The sequence below is a fragment of the Lolium perenne genome, chromosome 1 (assembly GCF_019359855.2).
Source record: "Lolium perenne isolate Kyuss_39 chromosome 1, Kyuss_2.0, whole genome shotgun sequence".
Taxonomy (NCBI): domain Eukaryota; kingdom Viridiplantae; phylum Streptophyta; class Magnoliopsida; order Poales; family Poaceae; genus Lolium; species Lolium perenne.
Genome location: NC_067244.2, coordinates 50,407,977 through 50,429,924, shown reverse-complemented (window position 1 = coordinate 50,429,924; position 21,948 = coordinate 50,407,977). Strand labels below are relative to the sequence as shown.

Genomic DNA, 21,948 nt, shown 5'->3' with positions numbered 1-21,948 from the left:
ATTCTAACGTGTTCACTGAAAGCAGGTTTCGACCATTATACTGCAGACAATGATAATGAGCAGATTAGTTCATCTAACTTCACAGCTTGGGGTATTGGAATATAAGGAATATACAAGTTTTATCTAAATCGTGTGAATCTCATGGATTTAATATAACATATCTTGGTATTCCATTTGTGAAGTACTCCCACTGGTGTCAAAAACCACAACCGCAGATGGACATTGTTTTTGATGAAAAATAAAAAGACCAACACTGCAGTGTGACAGTCTGCAACAAAGATGACCTCCAGAAGCTACATCGCTCGTATCTACCTCCCACCGGGCATCTGTTTTGATTGTGGAATGATGTAATGTTGAATGTCTTTTTTGGTTCATCTACATGTTTCCTTCTGTTTTTTGTTACTCAAACCTAAGTTGTAAGTCCGGTATGTTTTTTCTTCATATCTGTACTAAAACTTGACGTTTTATATATTCCAATAATTTCTCTATACTCCTACATGGGATTAGTATAAGCACGGCTCTTTACTTTCCTAATTAATGCTTGAGTCACCAATTTACTGTTTTAGCTCTGATCGTCTATTACCCAATGAGTTTTTCTTACTTTTATCTGTATATGTATTAGAAAATTTACACATATATGCCCGCAGCAACGCGCGGGGAATTTCTAGTACACACAAAGAAGCACACAAGAAAAACCTCTGTAAATTGGAATTTAGATGTGAATGTACGTGTACACAGTAACAATACTCATACTCACATATACCTGTCATAAGGAGTGCCATGCTTGAGAATATCGGTGTAGTTGTTGGTCCCTGGAAAGCCAAATCCTTCGAAAAGATTTGAATTCCCTTTAGTGAACTCTGAAGGAAAACAAAGATTCAAAAATACGAAGTAACTCTTGCTTGACACTCCCATAACACAGGCTGTACATTTTCTTTTGTGGTAAATTCCCATTTTTCAAATAGTTGCGAATACTCGTGCATCAATAGGAGCATATATAAAACACCTATTTATCATGTATAACTCGATGGAGATATGAGATAAAAATATTATTCTATTTTGAAAACTCCTAGCATCAATGAAAAATAAGCTAAATCTCTATTTGAAAAAGGAAAAAAATAGGCTGAATCTCTAGCGTTCAAATACTTTTGATTTTAAAACTCTGCTGTGTTTGAAAGCCACGATTTTTTGTTAGATCTGTACCCAGGCCACACTCATCAGACCACGAAGAAGACACACCCAGTTGATCGAGATAAATCGGGCCGCACAATAGAGACAACGACACAACAGATAATATCAAATGAAGGTGTTGTACTGAACAACGTACTGAGACAACTGCACAGCATCAAAAGTTCAAAACAGATATCAGTGTTAATCTAGAAACACAGGTTGATTCTTAGACTTACAAGTTTATCCATTCGGCAATACATGTGTGAATCTGGTCCTCTCCATCAGAAATTCAAGAGCAGCCACTTAGCTGTAGCCACAAAGACACCATGTCTAGACAGGTATCAAGTCAAAACATGGTTGACCATGAATCCATGAAAATGATCACATCTATACAATCTAGGAATAGGCACTTGAGCAGACTAATCAAGTAGATAAACCCATTAATTTAGCTAGCCTTGTTTTGTCCATACGATTCAGATCGGGAAAAAGAAGAGGACGGGAATGTCACCGCCCAAGGATCACAAATGAGATTGAAGAGTGAGGAGCGGTGTTATAATCAGTGGATGTATACTTATAACTTCACTGGTTACAAGAAGAAAACCGATCCGTAGTAGTATCAAAGACTACAACGCTGTAAACCTAATAAATCATCGATACAGGTGCACACATCATATCCGTAGAAAACAAGAATCAAACTCCTCAGCATGTATGGAAGGATAAGTTACAGGGTCACCGCCTCACCTGTGGGTTCCGATCGATCGACGAATCTATGATCTGACGCCTGTTGTGGTCTGGCCGCTGTTGTAGTCGACGATCTCATCGTCAGTGGAGTGCTGGACGATGGAGCATCCGATCGGGTTGATCCACTCCTTCTTCGCCTTCTCGGAGTCGGCGACGAAGTACATGGTCTCCTGCGGGGTAGAGAACTCGAAGACGAACTTGCGGTTGAGCACGTCCTCGGCGCCCTTGACGATGAGGCAGGTGGCGACGGGGATAACGCCACGGGGAACCAACACACATGTGACGGCCGAGTTCTTGAACCAGAAGAGCTCGCCCTGCTTGAGAACGAACCACCGCCGCCGCCCATTCATATTAGGATAATGAAGATGGCGGGAACATCACCGCGGAAGGATCACAAAGGAGTTGCGGTAGCGGCGCTCGGAGGATCTGCACAACGGTTACGGAACGGAGGATCATCAACGTCCCGTGTAGTCCTCGAAAAGCCGAGGGTCAGCGCCCACGCGAAGAGCCGTGCGTGGATGGAAGGATTTTGATCAGGTGGGCAGGGACGGAGCCAGGAAATGAATTCAGGGGGGGGGGGGCGAAATGATCAGAACGAAACTTTCACGGAAGATCATGTAAAAAAACACCGAAGAAAAATGTCAAAAGATCACCATTTTCACATAATAACTTGCTAAAATAACATTATATTGGTCTGAGATATACTGGTTACATTAGATAGGCAAAATATGGACGAGAAGAAATAAAAGAGGTGGAATTTAGTTGAAGTCTAGTCGACGCTTTTTCCTTGCATCAAACTCATCTATAAGTGTGTCGGTTGAGAACTTGAAAACAATATCCCTCTGCCCTCTCGATGTAGATTATCAGACAATCTCTTAGAAACTCATCCTCCATTTTATTTCGGAGTCTTGTCTTCACAAGTTTCATGGCGGAGAAAGCTCGCTCTGTTGTTGCTGTTGAGACTGGTAAAGTTAGAACAAATCGAATTAACCTGTCAATCAAGTGATAATCCGTCAACTTCTCGGTCTCAAAAAGTTTCTGGCAAAGTTCAGCTATAATGGATAAGTTCGAAAACTCCTGATTTCTTAGAACATCAAGCTCATAATGGCGCAATTGACACCTCAAATTGTCCCTTTCTTGCTCTGAAAAATCAGAAGGGTAAAACTTTGCAGCTAGAAGACATATATTTTCAAGGTTGAATGATCTGAATGAGTTCCTTGGATCGAGGGAGGTGCACAAAATAAGGAGCTCTGTTGACTGTACACTGAACCTGCTATTTCACTCCTGTAGTTGTTGATCAACTGCAACCATGAACACATCATATTTATAGTGATGCTTAGCTGAAGTCTCATCCTCTTTACGAGACCGAATAAAATCCACATAGAAACCATCCATATCCGGAACTAAAATACCATGCTTCTTGCAAAACAAGACCACATCACATAAAAGATTAGTCCAACCATCATCCCTTAGTTTCTGAATCAATTCTTTTGTAGTAGCAACGTCATGCATAGCATTCACAATATCTTGCGATTTCTGTTGTAACTTCTTGCAAAGCAAATCAGTTATTCCCATGAGCTCTTTCATGACATGAAGAATGAACACAAAATCAAATGACATCACAAGTTTGACTGAACCTGCAGCCTTTCCTCGTGCAGAAGGAGAAGCACCTTTACTTGAAGCAATAGCTTTGAGGACTAAAAATGCAGGCTTATACAGCCTGAGAAGACTGCATACAGAGCTGAAATGAGAGCTCCATCTAGTATCAGATGGTCTCTGTAAAGCTCCAATTTGGTTAGCTCCACTTCCCGTTTCAAGCTCGTCAAGCTCAACCAAATTCAGAATTTCAGCAACTTGATGGGCTCGCAATTCATCATTTCTCTTACAGGAAGAAGCAACCGTGTTAACAACAACAGCAAGATGTTCAAAAAAATTATGAACTTCAGTAACTTCCTTAGATGCAGCAACAAGGGATAATTGTAGCTGATGTGCAAAACAATGAACATAGTATGCATAGGGACATTCTTGTTTAAACTTCTGCTGCAGTCCATTCCATTCCCCACGCATATTACTAGCACCATCGTATCCTTGTCCACGGATATTTTGAACATCCAATTTGTGATAATTCAAAACAGCACAAAGTTCTTCCTTCAGTGTTGCAGCAGTAGTATCACTTACATGCACAAGGTCAAAGAAACGCTCTCGAATAAATCCACGTGTGTCAACAAAGCGAAGAACTAGTGTCATTTGTTCTCTTTTTGATTCATCTCGTGCTTCATCAACAAGCAAGCAAAACTTTGCTTCACCAATTTCTTCCCTAATTGAAGCTTGCACATCAGTAGCAATGATATTCAGTATCTCCTTTTGAATTTCTGGTGAATTGTACTTAGCATTACCTGGAGCATTGCCAACTAATGCAGCAACCTCCGCGTTATATGAGGACAAGACTTTAACCATTTCAAGAAAATTCCCTTGGTTATTTGAAGTAGGACCCTCATTATTTCCACGGAACGAACAAGCTTGTAGTGCTAACCATTTCACAACATCAATTGACGTCTTCAGCCGCAACCTATTTTTGAGAATCTCCTCTTTAGATACCTTCTGCATAACCCGTGCAATCTGGCAAAATCCATTCTTCAAATTATCATAGCACTGAACAGAATAATTGTGAGCAGAATTAGAACCCTTCCCCATGTGACATATGAAGGCACACTGTTTTCCATCATTCACCCTTTTCCATTTCTGAAATCCTTTCACTGTAAATGTATTAGATCCACATTTTCCTGTTGGTTTCTTTGAAAACAAGAAGCATGGGAAACAAAATGCAGCATCTTTTGTAGGTGAATATTCTAGCCATGAAAAAGCCGCAAACCAATGATACTGAAACCTGCGCTTGCGACTCCCTTCGCCGGAAGAACGATAAACATCTTTTTTCGGCTGATATGGTCCGAGCTGCATATAAGCTTTTCTAATTTCATCTTGTTTATCAGCAGGACAAGCCCAAATTTGACACCTTAAAGCTGGATCAACCTTTACAAAATCTTTAACTGCAGAAACAACAAATGCATCTTCTATTTGGTCTGCATTTTCTACATGATCTGTGGGAATTGGGTCGGCCAATTCTGGTTCATCTTGAGATATACACACTGGATTCACCACAATCAACTGAGATGCTGCAGATGCATCAACAACAACAGCTTGGTCTTTTTTGGTGAAAAAAGAATCGATTTTCTTGCTCATAACCATGACTATCCTAGAGAGAAAAAAAATACTGATCATATAAGTACCAGGCCCTGATAAGTACCTAATTATTTTCGAAATTTAGCAGTAAAAAATGATGAAGATGGTAATGTATTTTACCTAGGCAAACAGGATTGCTGTAGAGGGGATTCGGCTCGACTGATCTGCTAGCTTCTCAATCCATCGCAAGCTTCTTGATCTGAATTTTGCCATCCATTTCCATGTCCAGCGTTGTGTTGAGGAGAGAGAGGGGAGAAGAAAAGGTAGGTGAGAAGTGAGCAGGGGAGAAGAACCGAGAAGAAAGAGCTCGGTTTGGTCTTTGCTTTTGGGGAATGAGGAGGAGATGATACGGTGGAGTTATGAATACACACATACAAACGCACGCATGCATGCATGCACTGTCAACAATTGCTGCTCCATGCCTCCTTGGGAGTCCAACTAGATTTTCTGTGGTCATATTTTTCTAGTTTAGTACACATGTAAAGCAATAGAGGGGGCCACAGAGAAGATTATAGAGCTCTACTCCACAAAATCTATAAGGGGGGTCTCGTAAAATATTTCAGCATGGGGGGGCGACGGCCCTAGCTTGCCCCCTTCCAGCTCCGTCCCTGCAGGTGGGTCGTGGGAAGTGGGAACCGTCGGGGTGGGTGCCTGATTAGCGGGAGAGCTGGATTAGCGAAGATGTTGAGGTCGAGCGCTCAACACGTTTGGTGTTCAACATTGAAGCAATCTAAACCATTAGTTTGATCTGGTTAGACGGCTGAGATCCATTGGATCTCCGGCTCTGGCTCTTTTTATATTAGTGGAGATAAATTTTGAATGGGGCTCAACCGGAGTTCACATATACAGTATATACCATACTTTTAATGAGCACACATTAGATTTAATGCCTGTCACATGGATTTACTGAAACGATGTAGGGGCTGCATTACATATATATCTCGAGTTTGAGTCTAGTTGTCCTTCCGTGGGTGTTCCATGGACCATGGGCACGGCCGGCCAGTCGGTGGAACATGGTCAAGCCTACATATATTCATGGATATGCAGGTGAATACCAAAAAAATTGGTAAACTTTTCAAATTATATAATAACAGCTATCAATTTTTATTTACATTGTATAAAATCTAATTCAAGTGTTGACACAGACTAGTTGTTCGTTTGTTGGCAAGAGTAAGTGTGCCTACACAAGCATGACATGTGTTCAAGCCCTGGTTTTGTTCCTATTTTTTCGAATTTTCTTGTATATCTTTCTATTTTGAATATGTAACAACTCGCACTAAGTTCCTTCTTCAAACAACACTGTCTAGGATATCTTTAATAAAAAAGGTGCATATCAATGGAGGAAGAGGACGTGGTTGAGATAGGTGACATTTGTCACGGGCTTCTCCATGAATCTTTGACCTAACTATTCACCTAATTTTTTAGTGTTTCATTATATTGGTTAAGTAAGAAGCTGCCCTTTTCAAATTATTCGCAGGGGTGTATGAAGCACACCCTGTGCAAACTTCAGTGTAACCTTATCAAGATACAAATGCGGTCACCAACTGCCCCACGCGGTCAGCTTGCGCCGCGTGCATGTATCACTTCCGCAAAGCAGCTACCAATGTCTAAACTAAAAACTAAAATTATGAAAGTTGTGTGATACAGCAAAATGAAACAACTCCTCGGAGGAAATTTCAACTGGTTGACTTATCATGAATTTGACAAAATTCGTCCAAACAATCTTTAAAGGAACACGAAACTGACATTAAAAAACTCGACGAAACTTTAAGCTGGTTGTGGAAATGGATTCGCAACATCGAGACGCATCTTTTTCATGTACACTTTATCTCGAGTCAAAGCATGGTTGTGTATATAAGAGTTGATTAAGATTAACTAGTGTGCTAAAAGACAATGCACTCATAGTCCCATGCTAGGTATTGTCAACCAAACCTCGCGTGTGTTTTTCTCCCACGGTAAGCAAATAGGTTTGTTAGCATCCAAACTAGATGCAAAACATGATTTTGGATTTGATCCAGTCCTCGTGGCACGAGGGGGGAAATCTCCACGATATGCGTAAAAAAACATGCGAGCAACCAACCACAATACTAATCCATCGGCTGAAGGATAGCGAAGAAGGCCATGACTGCGCTTACTGAGAAACTCTATCGACTGAGTGATGGAGAGCATCCAACGACGCGCAACCCGAAGAACGCGAGCGAGCGTTTCCTCCACGAAAAAACCAACGTTTCATAAAAGTCTAAAATAAACCTTAAAATTATAGAGGATGTCGAAATACAACCATGAACTTTCAATTCCGGCTCTCAGATGGCATTTAGGTCGTTGCCAAACAGGGATTGCTGACATGGCCGAGCTCTCCCATCTATCTCACACTAACATTTGTGGCCCACGTGTATTAATTTATTTTTCAGCGATTTACACAAAAATAACCCAAAAGTTAAAGAAAAGCACAGACTGACCCTCCGGCGAAAATATTTCACCAATCTAACCCTTTTGTGTGGCGCCCCTCCCATCGGCGCCACACATGCCAGTGTGGCGCCCCTCCTGCCGGCGCCACTCTCCCAGCCGACGTGGCGCCCTCGACGCTGAGCTGGTGCGCCCATCCGACGTGGCAGCACGTGTGGCGCCCCTCCCATCGGCGCCACACATGCACTTATAATTGCCCAAAACATACTGTGAGACAATTCGTCTGGGACTTAGCCGTTTTGCGAGCCTGTTTGTGTGGCGCCGATGCCACGGGCGCCACACAAAGAGGGTCGCCAAAACGGCTAAGGACTTAACTTCCGAAGCCCCTGGATGTTTTCGACCCCATAGTTGATATAAGTTGGCACGTGTGGCGCCAATGCCACGGGCGCCACACAGTGCAGTGTGGCGCCAGTGTGGAGGGCGCCACACACTGACTTATGTTAAAATCATGGAAAATCCTACCAAACTCCAGCAGTTTTCAAACAACAACAACAAGTAGCAATCTTAAAACAAGTAGCAATCTCAGAACATACACAACAAGTAGCAATGTGAGAAGATGTAGTCTACATCGTAGCAATTAAATTCAAACAACAAGTACCATTACAGACATTATTCGAAATGACATAGGGTTCACAACTCGATAATTATGAAGAGTTCACAACAACACGTAGCACATCCTAGTTTTGTCCTCGACGTGCCGTCCTCGCGGGCTGCTTCCGGACGGCCATCCTCTTCGTCCGCTGCCGTGGCTCTTGTTGTTGCTGCTCCTGCTGCTCCTCCTGCTCCTCATGCTCCTCCTCCTCTGAAGAGAACGGCTCGTCGTTCCTCATCCTCGACAAAGATGATCTCCGCGGCGGCCCCTCATCCTCCTCAGTGACAACCTTCTTTCCTCGGTTGACATAATCTTCCGGAGTGTACCGGTTTGGAGCCTTGCCCCTTGGCTTCAACTGGTAAGCTGACCGTGGGGCTTGCTTGGAGGTATGCTTTGGAGGTATGCTTTGACTCAGAATTAGCTCGTCCTCAGGAATCTTCACAAACAGGAACACATGAGATTACAAAAGTTGAAATTAGTAAGAACATGTTTGACAGCAACAAAATAGTCCATACCTCCCGCTCTTCTGAAGAGGAAGATGTAGCGATTTCGCCTTCGCGGCAACCTAGCAAGCTGGCTAACCGTCGCATCTTTCGTGCAGTGTTCTGCGTCATGGAACTCATGGTTACAAAGCCACCACAACATAATAGTGTACATTCAAAGTTGGTGATCATACCTTAATGAAATGCCGCAATGGTCCGACAGGCTTTTCATCTGTCCCGCTCTGCTCCCACATAATCTCGCACTCGTGAGCTGTTTTTTGGATCTCCTCCCGCTGTGACAAACATAGCATACACAATTGAAGCGAGCACATGGCAATCTAGATGATGTACTAGTTAGTGAGAGAATCCATTACCACGAAGTTCAGCTCCGAAGCAATAGAAGTCGATCTCCCTCTGCGAGCAAAGGTGTCGTGCTGGCTTTGCGCAACCTCATCGAACTCGATGGGGTCGTCCAAGATGTTGTCATCATACGCGTGCTTCACTAACTCGAGGTAGTTGTTGAAAGTGGCCAAGTCGTGAGGCACAATCTCCTCAGGGCCAGCATTCCGTGCCGCTTCCAAACAGTGTTGGAACGCTGCGACGTGGCCGCTATGATGGACTGGCCAATTTGTGATCTTCCTCTGCCGCTGCCTATCAAGCCTGCAAGAATCCAGAAGTTAGTTTGTACCTCTTCTATCAAGAATCTTCCATCGCATGATTCCAGAAGTTTACCTATGAAGCGCCTTGTCCGTGTCTTGCCACACTGGTGGGCACTCCTGATACAGCCCAAATTGTCTCATCACTCTTTGCGGCTGGTGCTGTTCAACAAGCCACATGCATATGAGTGGGCAGCGCATACGCCAGAACTGCACCTCCTCCGTGCACTTGTGGTTGAGGTCAGGCATCCCCGCGCCAATACGGTAGTAGCCGCCATATGGCTCCCATTCCACCTGCAGCATACAAATATTTCAGAATTCAGAACATGCCAGTAGAATCAATGAAAACTAGGATTGCAAAAGAGTGATCGGTTACCTGCTCAGCGGTAAGAGTGTCCAACTCCGCAGTGTACTGCCTGTACATGACCATTGGATCGCTCGTCATCTCCGAGACATTGTCCCAAAGGTATGCCCAAGTGGGCTCCCGATCAAGGTTCTCATGGTGATGAGGCCATGACCTCTCGTTGAGTACCCTGGGACGCCCAACTGATAGGCGGTCCCAGCTCCATACGGAAAGTAGGAGCATGCTTCCACCAATACCGCCGCTCTCAGTCCTGCTCCCAGTCCTACGACAAGCTTCGTCCAACTGCGCACATAAGACATTTGGTTAGTACTTTGTCTAGCACACTACTATAGGAAAATAGTACATAGAACAAATCATCACCTGCCGGTAGAGGTACGCAAGTGCCGCTGTTCCCCAACTCCACCGGTGCTCCAAAACCGTAAGCGCCTTCAGCCAACACCAATGGGCCAGCTTCCCCCCACTGTCAGGAAAGAGAGTCCTCGAAATCATGTACCATAAGTACACTTTGGTGTACGTCCTCAGAGTGTCCTCGTTGGCCCCTTCCGGGCATTGTCCAAAGTTAGTCCTGATCCAAGAGAAAGACGCGCCGGCGGGAGCTCTCTCCTTTGGTTGTGCTGGCAGCGGAGGAGCCCTGCCAATAAGCGCCTCCATCTGCTGGCGCCACCCATCAGAAGTTGTGTTCATACACAGTGGCTCGTCCTGAATAGGTAGTCCAAGGATCATGGAAACATCCTGGAGAGTATGGGCCATCTCGCCGGCCCTCAAGTGAAAGGTGTGAGTCTCCGGCCTCCACCGATCGACAAGGGCGGTGAGTGCCGAGGGGTTCATGTTCGGCCCCCCACGGCTTACAAGGGATATGAATGGCATAAGACCGGTAGGCTGGATGAACTCTGTGTACCTCTCGTCATACGGTATGCCCACTGTGCCATGGTAACGAATCTTCAAAGGGTGAAGATCCGTTGTCCTCTCCGTCATATGAACAGCCCGGTGATCCCTGTCATACTCTTGATCTAGGAGCCACACCATCCTACATGTTTATTATGAGCAACACATACATGAGAATATATCCAAATAAGCCATCACAAATACATCAAATACATACATATACATTCATATCTAGGGATAGAACACCATATGAGTTATTCCTTCACATACACATTCATGAAATTTGATGCCTAGGGTTCCTCCACGAATCTAGGATACATACATATCTAGGGTTCCTACACATACACATTCAACACTTACATACCCATTTCAACACATACATAGCCATTTCAAACATCTTTAAATACAATGCATACAATCTAGCAAAATTTAACATCTATGGTTCAAACACATGCATACAATCTATGGTTCCAACAAATCTATGGTTCAAATCTATGGTTCAAACACATGCATACAAATCTAGGGTTCAAACACAACCAACATTTCCAATCTAGGCAAAACGGGTAAATCGAATTAAACCGGAGCAAATCTTGGATGAATCGAAGGGGAACGAAGGGGAATACCTTGAGGATTGTATGGGGATGGATTTGGCCGGCCAGATCTGTCCAATCCGTGGAGGATTTGGTGGGGGCGGCGGCGGTTGAAGGAGAGGAAGAGAGGAGAGAAAGAAGAGAAAGAGAGGGTCGGGCTGGGGGCGGGCGCGGGCGCCACACTTAAGTGGATGTGTGACGCCCGTGGCATCGGCGCCACACATGCTTCTGTGGCGCCCGTGGCATCGGCGCCACACATAGAGGCTCGCCAAAACGGCTAAGTCCCAGACGTCCGGAGCCCCTGGATGTGTGGTGCCGATGGGAGGGGCGCCACACATGCTGCCACGTCGGATCGGCAGACCAGCTCAGCATCGAGGGCGCCACGTCGGCTGGGAGAGTGGCGCCGGCAGGAGGGGCGCCACACTGGCATGTGTGGCGCCGATGGGAGGGGCGCCACACAAAAGGGTTAGATTGGTAAAATAGTTTCCCGCCGGAAGGTCAGTCTGTGCTTTTATTTAACTTTTGGGTTATTTTTGTGCAAATCGCCTTATTTTTCTCCCAATCTGTCATCTCCTTTGATGCCGACAAGCAGCGGCGGCGCGTGCCATCTTAAGCAGCGAAGGCTGCCCCGTCACTCACAATTGCAGTGAGGCGCTTGTAGAGCGCGTGCGCTTTCTGGAATGCGGCGAGCCGCCCGCCCACCGGCGAGAGCGGGTTGTCGAGGTGGACATGCCACCCGAGCGCGTCCCTCGCGGCTGCGGCACGGTCAGCCACTCAAGGGTGAGCCGGAGCACCGCACAGTTGAGTTCAAGCGGCGACAAATACGCACCGACCATACGGCGGCAGATTTCGCTGCTCCTGCAAGCACGAGTAGCTTGCGCAGTGTTAGTCCCCGTGAATCCATTGAAGATACCCCGAGTTTGTAACTCCAATCGCAATCGCATCTTAAAACGTCAATCTGATAGTCTCAAACGAAGGATTCTTGAACATAAGGCCAGCAGCGTGCATTAATCTGGATTCTCTCGACCCCCCCCCCCCCCCCCCCCCCTATTAGCTCTTAATTTTGATTGTATCTGCATTGTTCATTTGTTTCTGCATGTAGTTTAGCTAAGGAGCTGCTGGCCCATGAAGCTTCAGTGCACGGACACAGCGAGATGCCAAGCTGATGTTGAAGCAAGGCGTGATGCCACGGTGCTGTGTGATGCGGCAAGATGCGTGCGGAAGTGTGATGACCAGGCCAGCATCCTCGAGTAGGGCCGGGTGATCCGGCAAGTCAGTCTTGCATGCTGAAGTTGTTAGCTAGTTGCAGTGCATGTTGGCCGGGTCTTTGGTTAGTGGCCGGTAGTGATGGATTCAGTTAGTGTGTGCATGGGTTAGTGGCATGAGTGGTGCATCCGGTGTGCGTGTGTGTGCCTACTTAAGGCTCTGTTTGTATCATGTTTATTTGTGAATTAAAAAGAGAAGATATGGTGAGGGCTGTGCGATTCACCCGAAACCAAAACACTTGTGTTTTGTATGTATTTTCTGTGAGAGCTACGTGAGGTAGCAGTGAGAGATACAGAGGAGCCGAGCGTTCAACTCTTACAGCCCAGTCGTGTTCTCCAATTCAATAAGATCGTTTCCCATCCAATGGCTAATCTAATTGAGTATGTCCAGTTGCTAGCAAACCTTAATCTCCGTAGCCTCCATCTCTGAAAAACGAGCTGCATCCATCTTGCCGCCCCGGCCCCGCAAGGCACTCTCGTCGTTGCAACCACCGGCCGGCAGCACTTCTCGCATGCCAGGTTATCACGCACGGAAGGTCGACAGGCAAGCCGGTGCGGAAACGGCACGGACGCTCCGACGATCCCCTATCTATAAAGCACGGCGGCCACCCCTCTCTGATGTCACCAGGAACTCGATCCAAGTGTACTCGAACCACGCACGAGGCAAAGGTCGGAAGGACATGGCTGCTAGGACTTTGTTCGTCGTGGCGGTGGCGGTGGCGCTTGTGGTCGGTGGTGGTGCAGTTGAGCACGCCCACGAGCAGCTGGCCAGCGCCAGCCTGCTCAGCTGCCTCCTGGGCTGCGCCACCCAGGCCATGGTCTGCACCACGAGGTGCAGCCAGAAGACTATCGGAGAAGCCCCCGACTGCATGCTGGCGTGCGGCGAAGCAAATGTGAGGTGTGTCGTCGACTGCGGCCCCGCTCTCCGTCCCACGCCGCCTCCGGTGTAGCCCGTACATGTAATACTTCTAGCTAGGGACGTGTTTTTTTTTCAAGAATGCTAATGGTTAAACATAAACGCCATGCATTTACACTGCCAATGTAAACGGAATGGGCAAAATCTGGAATCTGTTTGGTTACTACTGTTAATGTCGACCGAATGGGGAACAAGAAAATCGAACGAGGAACAGACCAAAACAAAACTTCGTGTGGCTGGCCGCCCAATGTCCAAGCCGAGCAGGAATTGGGATATTGTTCTCGGATTTAAAAGAACAGAATTGCTAAGTTTCAGCTAGCTAGGATGTAGTTTATGTCTCAGCGACGTGCTTCTATCGTTAGATTTTGTTTCTGCTTGAAGATTTGTGTTTGTTATTGTTTATGCTTTGTTTAGACCTACATTGAAACAAACTAATGTCATTTAACTGAGACATAAGTTAAGTCTCAGTCGACTGAGACTTAAACAAACCCTTAAAAGAAGTGGAGTTTGAAAAATAGTTTTTTTCCTTCATCTTAAATTGAGCCAATCCTCATAAATATTCAGCTTCATCATTACAAGTTATAATATTCCTGCTTGTTTGCTCTCCATGCTTTGGTGACCCAATGTCGGTAGGGCCCTAGAGAGCTGCAGTGGGGACGAGAACACATGGTTCGGATAACTTCTATTTCGTGTATTGAGGAATCTATATGGCTCAGCCAATGGGGTTTAGTCGCTTGCAGGCCTCTCTTTCTTGGCTCTTGCTCGTACTACCTTTGTTGCTAAATACCTAACATCGGGCTGTTATGTCCAATCTATAGCATTTTGAGACAATCAATAGAAATTGGAACTATATATTTGCAGCATTACAAAATATGAGTAAAAATAAATGGAAATATACCTATGGTCCTTTCTTTGTAGGAATACATGAAAGCATACACCGAAATCTGTACGATAGCTATGACAAATGCTCTTCTCTTTACGGACTATAAGAGAACTACCACTTGGACCAGAAGCCCAAGTATATGAAGCAAGCTTTGTGATCATGTTGATCTTACAATTAGAAGCAGTAAGAAAATTTGCTAAAAAAGACTCTACCAAACAGGGTTTGCAGATAAAGATAGGTTACTAATTGTTGCAGCTTCAGAAGCAACCCCTGCCACACACCCTAATCAACACTCTGAACTTAAGAAAGCACATATTTTGGAACTGACGCTTTAACATAAGCAATCATATGGGACAGAGATTTTTGGCTCCTACCTGCTATTTTTTTTAAATAAAATCACATTTATGTGTTTTTTAAAAAAATATAAAAAAATTTATGGTGTAGCCAATGAATTATCCCATAAACATGCAAAATTTTAATTTCAAATACAAAATATTCTAGGCTACACAAAAATGACAAATGTGTGGATCTGGGTATGCATATTTCAGATCTCCAAATTTCAACAGATTTTGTCTTTTTTGTGTAGCCTACAATCTAAAGAATTTCATATTAAAATTTTACATGCTTCTAGGTTACATTATTTACTATGTCCAGATTTTTTTTTTGATTTTCTAAAACAAATATGTATGATTTTCCAGGAGCCAAAGACACTTTTTGTAACCACATGTGTATCATAATATGTTTACCAAAAATTTACAAAAACAATTCCTAAATACATAGATATCATAATAACAATAACATATGGAACCACATCTTTTTTCTAAACCTTAATCCTTCCTCTGATGACGTATGTGTGTTAGAACGGCAGTAATCTCAGAACTTTTCTATATTTGAAAAGGAAAATCAAATGCATTATCACTTACTCGATTCCGTGAGTTTGTCAATCAAGTGTTAGAATATTGGACACTCAACTGTTATATTGTTATCCATCTTTACTGTATCAACGGTATATCAACGGGAGACTCAACTTGTATTTCTAAATGTATAAATAACAATGCCAAGTTAGGTTACCTTTTAAGGCATATCCGCAGCGATGTGATATCAATAACAAATAGTGCATTCTAACTTTGAACTTTTACATTAAGCTAACCCCGTGAACCAAAATAAAGAATAGTTTCAACATTTTGATTCCACTCTGTTTGGAAATATCCCAGACCACTCATGGTTCTGAAATTATGATTATTATTATGTTAATAAAGCTGCCAATTAATTAACACTAATCGGGGCTACAAATTGCTATCGTACAAATGGCCGACCATGGGAGGTAATAAAGTGGAGGAGGGGGATCAGCAATGCATACATGATACTTAGTTTTCCTTAGATGCTCACGGTGCAAATATGAAAAATATTAGATCAAAATGGTAATATGATCATTTTGGGATTTTATTTAAGGACATGTCACAAACAAAGAGCTTACAAAAAAAATGTAGAGGCAAGCAAAGATATGCAACTAATGTATCATGCCATTGAATTTTTTTCTGTGCATCACACAACATGATGAGATAAGCATCATGTAACTTAGTAAAGCGGTAAGTGTAATTCCACTTACATGAAGATCCTTTAACAAATAAACTGAACTTCAGAATTGAAGAACAAATCGTACTCATGATCTTGTAGGAAGGATTCGCCTTTCCAATGTCAGGAGATAGACATGATCATGTCAATTTCAGGACAGCAAAATTCTTATGAGGGAAACACCAGACATTTTAAACAAATTACAATGTTAGTACTCTAGATCAAGTACTCTGGATCAGTACATTGCCTGCAGAAATAGACATAATCATGTCAATTTCAGTACATCTTATGAGGGAAACACCAGACATTTTAAACAAACAAATAGGCTCCAGGCATGTTTATTTGCGCAGTTAAAACCTTAGAAAGTATTCCAAAGCTGGAAAATGCTCTTGAAATGATGAAAATAATAATGCCCTCATGGCTGCCTGATATCCCACCAGAGCAAACTAATCCATTGTTTTATCTATCATGCAATAGCTCACAAGCAACTTTAGAACATAACTTGTGAGACTAAACGTACATGCCTCTCCATATACATTCCTGAGATTAAACGGCTGGGTGTGTTGTTACATGTACATGCAGATGTCCAGGCGTTCCCCACAACCACAATGAAGTAGGTAAATCACATCAACAATGGAGTTATTCGATTGTTGAATCGCTTGACGCTTGCAAATCCTTTGTAAAAAAAATGACTAAAACATCGTATAGAAGTTCCTCTACTTTTGTGCGGTTTTTCCTCCATCTTCTAAACTATCCGTTCTTTTTAGGAAATAAAAGGCGTTCTTACATGATTTGCTAGAGTTTTTTCTAGAACTAAATATACTATTTTCTCTCGTCCATAATAATTTTCGGAGATATAGTAGTACAACTTTGTACTACCTCCATCCAAAAGATTAAGCCTTATATTATCTTTAGAAAGTCAAGCTATGTCAAATTTGACTAAATTTTTACCAAAAATCATTAACATGCAAAATACAAAATCAATATCATCAGATACATAATGAAATATATTTTCATATGGTATCTATAAAATATCATATTTATTTATAGATTTTTCTAAAAGTATGATCAAATTTTATTTGGTTTGACTTTAAAAAAATATAAGTCAAGCTTTGAGATGGAGGCAGTAATTGTTATTGATAGGAGGAAATATGTATCTTATCTGACATTAAATACTTTCATCAAAGAACAGATTATGAAAAAAAAATCCCATCTACCCAAACGGGCCCACCGGGTACAAGTACAAGAGTAGTTTGCAAACCATATAAACCTGACCACACCGTTGCCTCTTCCTAGCTAGAGCTGACATCAAGCAGATCCCATGGCGATCCCTCAGATCTCCCGCAGAACCCTCCTCCCCGTCCTCCTCCTCCTCGCCGCCGCGGCGCTCTCGCCGGCCGCCGCCGATGGAGACGAGGTGCTGGCCCTCACCGAGTCAACCTTCGAGAAGGAGGTCGGCCAGGACCGCGGCGCGCTCGTCGAGTTCTACGCTCCCTGGTCCGTGTCCTCCCCTGCCCTGCCTACCTCCTCGTATCACTGCGTTCTTGTGTAGTTTGACCTTCTCGCGCGCCGCTAGGGGCAAGATCCGTGAGTGCTTTGCTTTCTCCTGTGGTCGCGTAGCTCGGATCTCTGATGGGATCTTGTCCAGGTTTGCCGCTGTAATGGATCGGAGGGAAACTGTAGCCCTTGTTCTCGGGAGTTGCGTAGCCGGAAACAACGATCTGCTTGGTTCCCATCGGCAGCCTTAACTGTTTAGATCTTTTTGGACGGGTTCCAAAACTGGTTTTGGCCTTGCGAGGGTTTGTCTGCAATTTCGATCCCAACCTTTGGATCTCAGATTTGTTTCAAATTCTGGCAGGAGTGTAGAAAAGGTCAACTGGTAGGACATTCGTATTAAATCTCGGTGATCGTAGTGTATCGTTGGTACCACATGAAGTGATTGACACTTAGATATGCATTGCCTTAGCGAGTAACACATCAATTTTAAGGTTAGGAGTTAGGAAATAGCAATATAGGAACCAAACCTAATTGGTTGGATGGGTAGAAGTCTTGTCTACTGTTTCTGTTAGCCTCATTTTACGGTCTTGTCTGTATGAAGTAGTTCTTTCTGAGGATGGCTCTTTGGTTCATTAATTGATGATTGTTTTCTGTTTTATAGGTGTGGACACTGCAAGAAGCTTGCTCCAGAATACGAGCAGCTTGCTGCAAGTTTTAAGAAAGCTAAATCAGTCTTGATTGCGAAGGTAACTCGTGCTTTTGGAAATTTTTGGTACATGAAAACTAAAATCAGTTTTTGCAAACAATTGTGTAACATACTGTTATCAGCCTCTGAATTGCATAATGTCCTCTATGGTCAATTTACTAAGTTCCCTCTGTCCAGGTTGACTGCGATGAGCACAAGAGTGTGTGCAGCAAGTACGGAGTTTCTGGCTACCCAACAATCCAATGGTTTCCCAAAGGTTCCTTGGAGCCTAAGAAGTGAGAATATATACTTTATTGCTGATTAATTGGCGATGAATTCTTGTGTAAGATAAAATCTGTAAACTTAATGTTGAACTCATTGTTTAGGTATGAAGGTCAACGTACCGCTGAAGCCCTTGCGGAATATGTTAACTCTGAAGCAGGTAAACTTGTGTTTAACTCATTTTGCAACAATGCTGTCTTGGTGGGTATCAAATCAGTTGGGCTCTTTATGACCAGTTAACAAACAATGTAGAGCATTTAAGTTTTCACCACAAGGAATACTACATCGGTAGCTATAAGCAGCACATAAGTATTAAATTAGACAATTAGCTTTGTAGCAGTGTGGAGTTACTTCCGATGAGCCTTTGGTCCTTGTCACTTAAATGTGCAGATGTGCTGTGGGTACCATTCATCTTTGGTTATTACCACAAAGCTGCCAGAGTTACTTGTGTAGCATGGTTATATGTATATATATTCGCATCTCTCATTTTTGATTTGAATCATGTTGGGTGCTATTAGTGGATGAATAAGTCATTAGCAAACCAACCTTGCATCATAACTTTCATAGCGGTAAAATAAATTTTTTCGAACCATGAGTGGTAACATAGTTTCTAATCTTTCTGCCACCTGTCTGTCAGCCACCAATGTAAAGATAGCAGCAACTCCTTCAAGTGTGGTGATTCTGTCTGAGGACACCTTTGACTCGGTTGTCCTTGATGAAACCAAAGATGTCCTTGTTGAGTTCTATGCCCCATGGTAGGTTATTGTCATCAGCTTGCTATGCACCAAGACCTATGCTGCTTGTAAGAAACATAATTTGATGGGATGTCCTTTTTTCTTTACAGGTGTGGTCACTGCAAGAGTCTTGCTCCGGTTAGTAGTAGATCTCACTAACTTGGAAACTTCCAGAACAGCAGAGTTTTCTGTTACAAGAAGTGACACGTATCTTCATTTTCTAATTTACTAACTCAAGTTTGTGATTACTTAGATATATGAGAAGGTGGCTTCTGTTTTCAAGCATGATGAGGGTGTTGTGATTGCCAATCTTGATGCTGACAAATACACAAAATTGGCTGAGAAGTATGCACTCTTTATTTTATATTACGTTCATACAGTTCTTTCTGAGGAAAAGTGGTGTTTGCGTACCTAGCTGTGTTAAATCTTATACATGTATTATCCTGATGATTTTGTTTTTTTATGATATTTAACACCTTGTACATAGAGGAGTTTAAATCATGTATATCACTTTCAGGTATGGAGTTTCTGGTTTTCCCACTTTGAAGTTCTTCCCGAAGAGCAGCAAAGCTGGTGAAGAGTATGAGGGCGGTCGGGACTTGGATGCCTTTGTCAAGTTCATCAATGAGAAAAGTGGAACTAGCCGTGATTCAAAGGGTCAACTTACTTCAGAGGTTGGTTACACATAAAAGCACCCTAGGAAATTAAGTTTTATGAATTTGTAATCTGATCAGAAGCTGTTGGTTTCTTGTAGGCTGGGCTTGTGGCAAGTTTGGAATCTCTAGTCAAGGATTTCCACAATGCTGCAGATGACAAGCGGAAGGAAGCCCTCTCTAAACTGGAAGAGGAGGCTGCAAAGCTCAGTGGTTCTGCTGCCAAGTACTAACTTCCACCTCTCCTCTACTATTTACAAGTTATCAAACTGTTTGCAAATTCTAATCTTATTATTCAAGCAATGTCATTGCCTGTTCATAACTTCACAATCATGTTTTCTAAACCAGGCATGGAAAGATCTATGTGAACATTGCAAAGAAGATTCTGCAGAAAGGCTCCGACTATACGAAGAAGGAAACTGAGAGGCTTCATCGCATATTGGAGAAGGTGAGCAACAAAAAGTCTACTGTTAACATATTATACTTAATCTACTGAATCTATGAACTAATTCCTGATTTCATAACATGACAGTCCTCGATCAGTCCTTCCAAAGCTGATGAATTTGCCATCAAGAAGAACATCCTCTCAATCTTCTCCTCTTAGTGGGGATGATCCACGTGCGCCCTGCCATATGGGGTATAGTCAGTAGTGCAACTCCCACCTGCCACAAGAGGAACCCAAAAAAGACGGTAGATCAGAGAGGTGGCAACGGAAGTTTAGCGGTGATAGGATACTGTTGAACAACATGCAATCTCTTTTTTCTCTGCCATTTATTTTTATGGGATTGAGTTAGCACTCAAAAGAGTTTACTTAAGAACAGACAAAGTTCTTGTAACCATGTTATGATGACATTTGTTTTGTGATACAATAAAGTTGACATTTCAGTTATAATATGGCCTATTTTGCATTGTTCTTATCTCTTAAATGAGAAATTTTTGTCTTGTCCACAATGCAGTGCATACTGCATAGGCATAAGCCTTGTGCTAAGTGTTGACTTTTTTTTGGATCTTGCGTTCACAATACAGTCCATGCTGCATAAGTGCATATGCATCAGTCTTGTGCTTCAGTGTTAAGACTTTGTTTAGATGGACCACACGATTTCCATTAAGCACGAGAAGGGAAAGTGGTAGCATGCAAATTTTACCTCGGATGAGGATTATCGCTTTGTAGAATCTAGTGATGACATCGAGCTGTACCTCTGTACCCGTACCGGCTGGAGCTAGTGAAGGGTTTTGGTTTTAATCTCTCTGACTTTGTGTCAACAGTTTATTGGTGTTAGAGCATCTCCACTGGCGTTTCGGGCTCGCACCGACGGGCCCCATACGACGCCGGCCATTTTTCGAGCCCAACAAAATCACCGGCAACCCCGTGTGAATGGGGCGTGCCGGCGCCTCGTGAGGCTGAATGTTTTGGGCGTGGGAGCCACCTGTCAACCACACATCCCAAAAGTCGACGCCAGCGGGGAGTGGCGGGGCCGACGCGTCAGCGGCTCATTCAATTTTAACCTAACTGTCGCCTACCTCGCGACGGGAGTTAATTGGGGCGCAGCGGCGATGCAGTTGCTGCAGACACGCAGCGAACCATACCGTCGGGCGCGCCTTGCTCTTCGTGTCGCCCTTAATGAGCGACACCGCTCCCCCGCTCCCCCGCCTCCCTCCGGCATATAAAAGGGCCGCCTCTCATCGTGCCTCTCACACACAAACCCTAGCGCCTCTCTCCCCAACCCTAGCCGCCACCATCTGAAAAGACGACGCCATGTCTGGTCGAGGTCGAGATCGAGGTCGCGGCCGTGGTCGTGGCCGTGGCCGCGGCAGAGGTGCACACACTCCGTCGCCTGCGGCGCCATCGTCTTCATCGTCGGAGATGGACGAGGAGGGGCCCGTGCTGTTCGAGTTCGTCCTCGTCCTCAAGGGCGACCCGCGCGGCATCCAGAGGCTGCCGGACACCTTCGCCGACTTCGTTGCCGGCGACGACCGCCCGGGCACGCTGCATCTGCGGGAGGATTCGTGCGGCTACTACCGGTGGATCGTGGACGTGATCTACGACGCGCGCGGCAAGATGTACCTCCACATCGGCTGCAAGAAGTTCGCGCGCCACCACAGCCTCCAAGCCGGCTTCGTGCTCGTGTTCTCCTACTTCGGCGACAGGAACATGAGCGTCAAGGTGTTCGACGACACGCGTTGCCACCGGAACTACCACATCGACAGCGCCGAGGAGGACGACTGATGAGTGTTGTTTCTTCGCAGCGAATATCGGCTCGCATGTTTTCGG

General features: G+C 44.1%; 3 protein-coding genes across 4 annotated transcripts; 1 reads left to right on the top strand and 2 right to left on the bottom strand.

Annotated features, from left to right (window-relative positions):
• Nucleotides 1-1,296: 1,296 nt before the first annotated feature.
• On the bottom strand, nt 1,297-2,261 carry LOC127330997 (pleckstrin homology domain-containing protein 1-like). Its single transcript, XM_051357089.2, has 2 exons — nt 1,950-2,261; nt 1,297-1,335 (listed from the first exon to the last, which is right to left on the bottom strand). Exons 1-2 carry the CDS (start codon nt 2,259-2,261, stop codon nt 1,297-1,299), a joined length of 351 nt encoding a protein of 116 aa, XP_051213049.2.
• Nucleotides 2,262-2,762: 501 nt separating this feature from the next.
• On the bottom strand, nt 2,763-5,535 carry LOC127349378 (uncharacterized). 2 transcript variants are annotated; one of them, XM_051375117.2, is made up of 2 exons: nt 5,272-5,535; nt 2,763-5,164 (listed from the first exon to the last, which is right to left on the bottom strand). In XM_051375117.2, the coding sequence occupies exon 2, from the start codon at nt 5,155-5,157 to the stop codon at nt 3,190-3,192; it is 1,968 nt and encodes a 655-aa protein (XP_051231077.1). In that variant the 5' UTR covers nt 5,158-5,164; nt 5,272-5,535; the 3' UTR covers nt 2,763-3,189. The 2 variants fall into 2 exon arrangements, with proteins under 2 accessions (XP_051231077.1, XP_051231085.1); XM_051375125.2 differs by having other exon boundaries at nt 2,763-5,159.
• Nucleotides 5,536-17,098: 11,563 nt separating this feature from the next.
• On the top strand, nt 17,099-20,568 carry LOC127349369 (protein disulfide isomerase-like 2-1). The gene is made up of 11 exons (XM_051375110.2): nt 17,099-17,322; nt 17,984-18,068; nt 18,206-18,303; nt 18,394-18,449; nt 18,927-19,044; nt 19,134-19,161; nt 19,277-19,368; nt 19,541-19,697; nt 19,778-19,902; nt 20,025-20,124; nt 20,209-20,568. The coding sequence occupies exons 1-11, from the start codon at nt 17,147-17,149 to the stop codon at nt 20,278-20,280; spliced, it is 1,107 nt and encodes a 368-aa protein (XP_051231070.1). The 5' UTR covers nt 17,099-17,146; the 3' UTR covers nt 20,281-20,568.
• The last annotated feature ends 1,380 nt before the right edge of the window (nt 20,569-21,948 follow it).

Bases quoted from the DNA above. Each gene is read 5' to 3' on its own strand.
- LOC127330997 (XM_051357089.2), bottom strand. From the start codon at position 2,261: ATGAATGGGCGGCGGCGGTGGTTCGTTCTCAAGCAGGGCGAGCTCTTC. The intron at 1,336-1,949 runs GTCAGATCATAG...GATGCTGTGCAG, and splicing joins GCGGCCAGACCACAACAGGC to TTGTCTCAGTACGTTGTTCA.
- LOC127349378 (XM_051375117.2), bottom strand. From the start codon at position 5,157: ATGGTTATGAGCAAGAAAATCGATTCTTTTTTCACCAAAAAAGACCAA.
- LOC127349369 (XM_051375110.2), top strand. From the start codon at position 17,147: ATGGCGATCCCTCAGATCTCCCGCAGAACCCTCCTCCCCGTCCTCCTC. The intron at 19,045-19,133 runs GTAGGTTATTGT...TTTTCTTTACAG, and splicing joins GTTGAGTTCTATGCCCCATG to GTGTGGTCACTGCAAGAGTC. The intron at 19,698-19,777 runs GTTGGTTACACA...GGTTTCTTGTAG, and splicing joins AGGGTCAACTTACTTCAGAG to GCTGGGCTTGTGGCAAGTTT.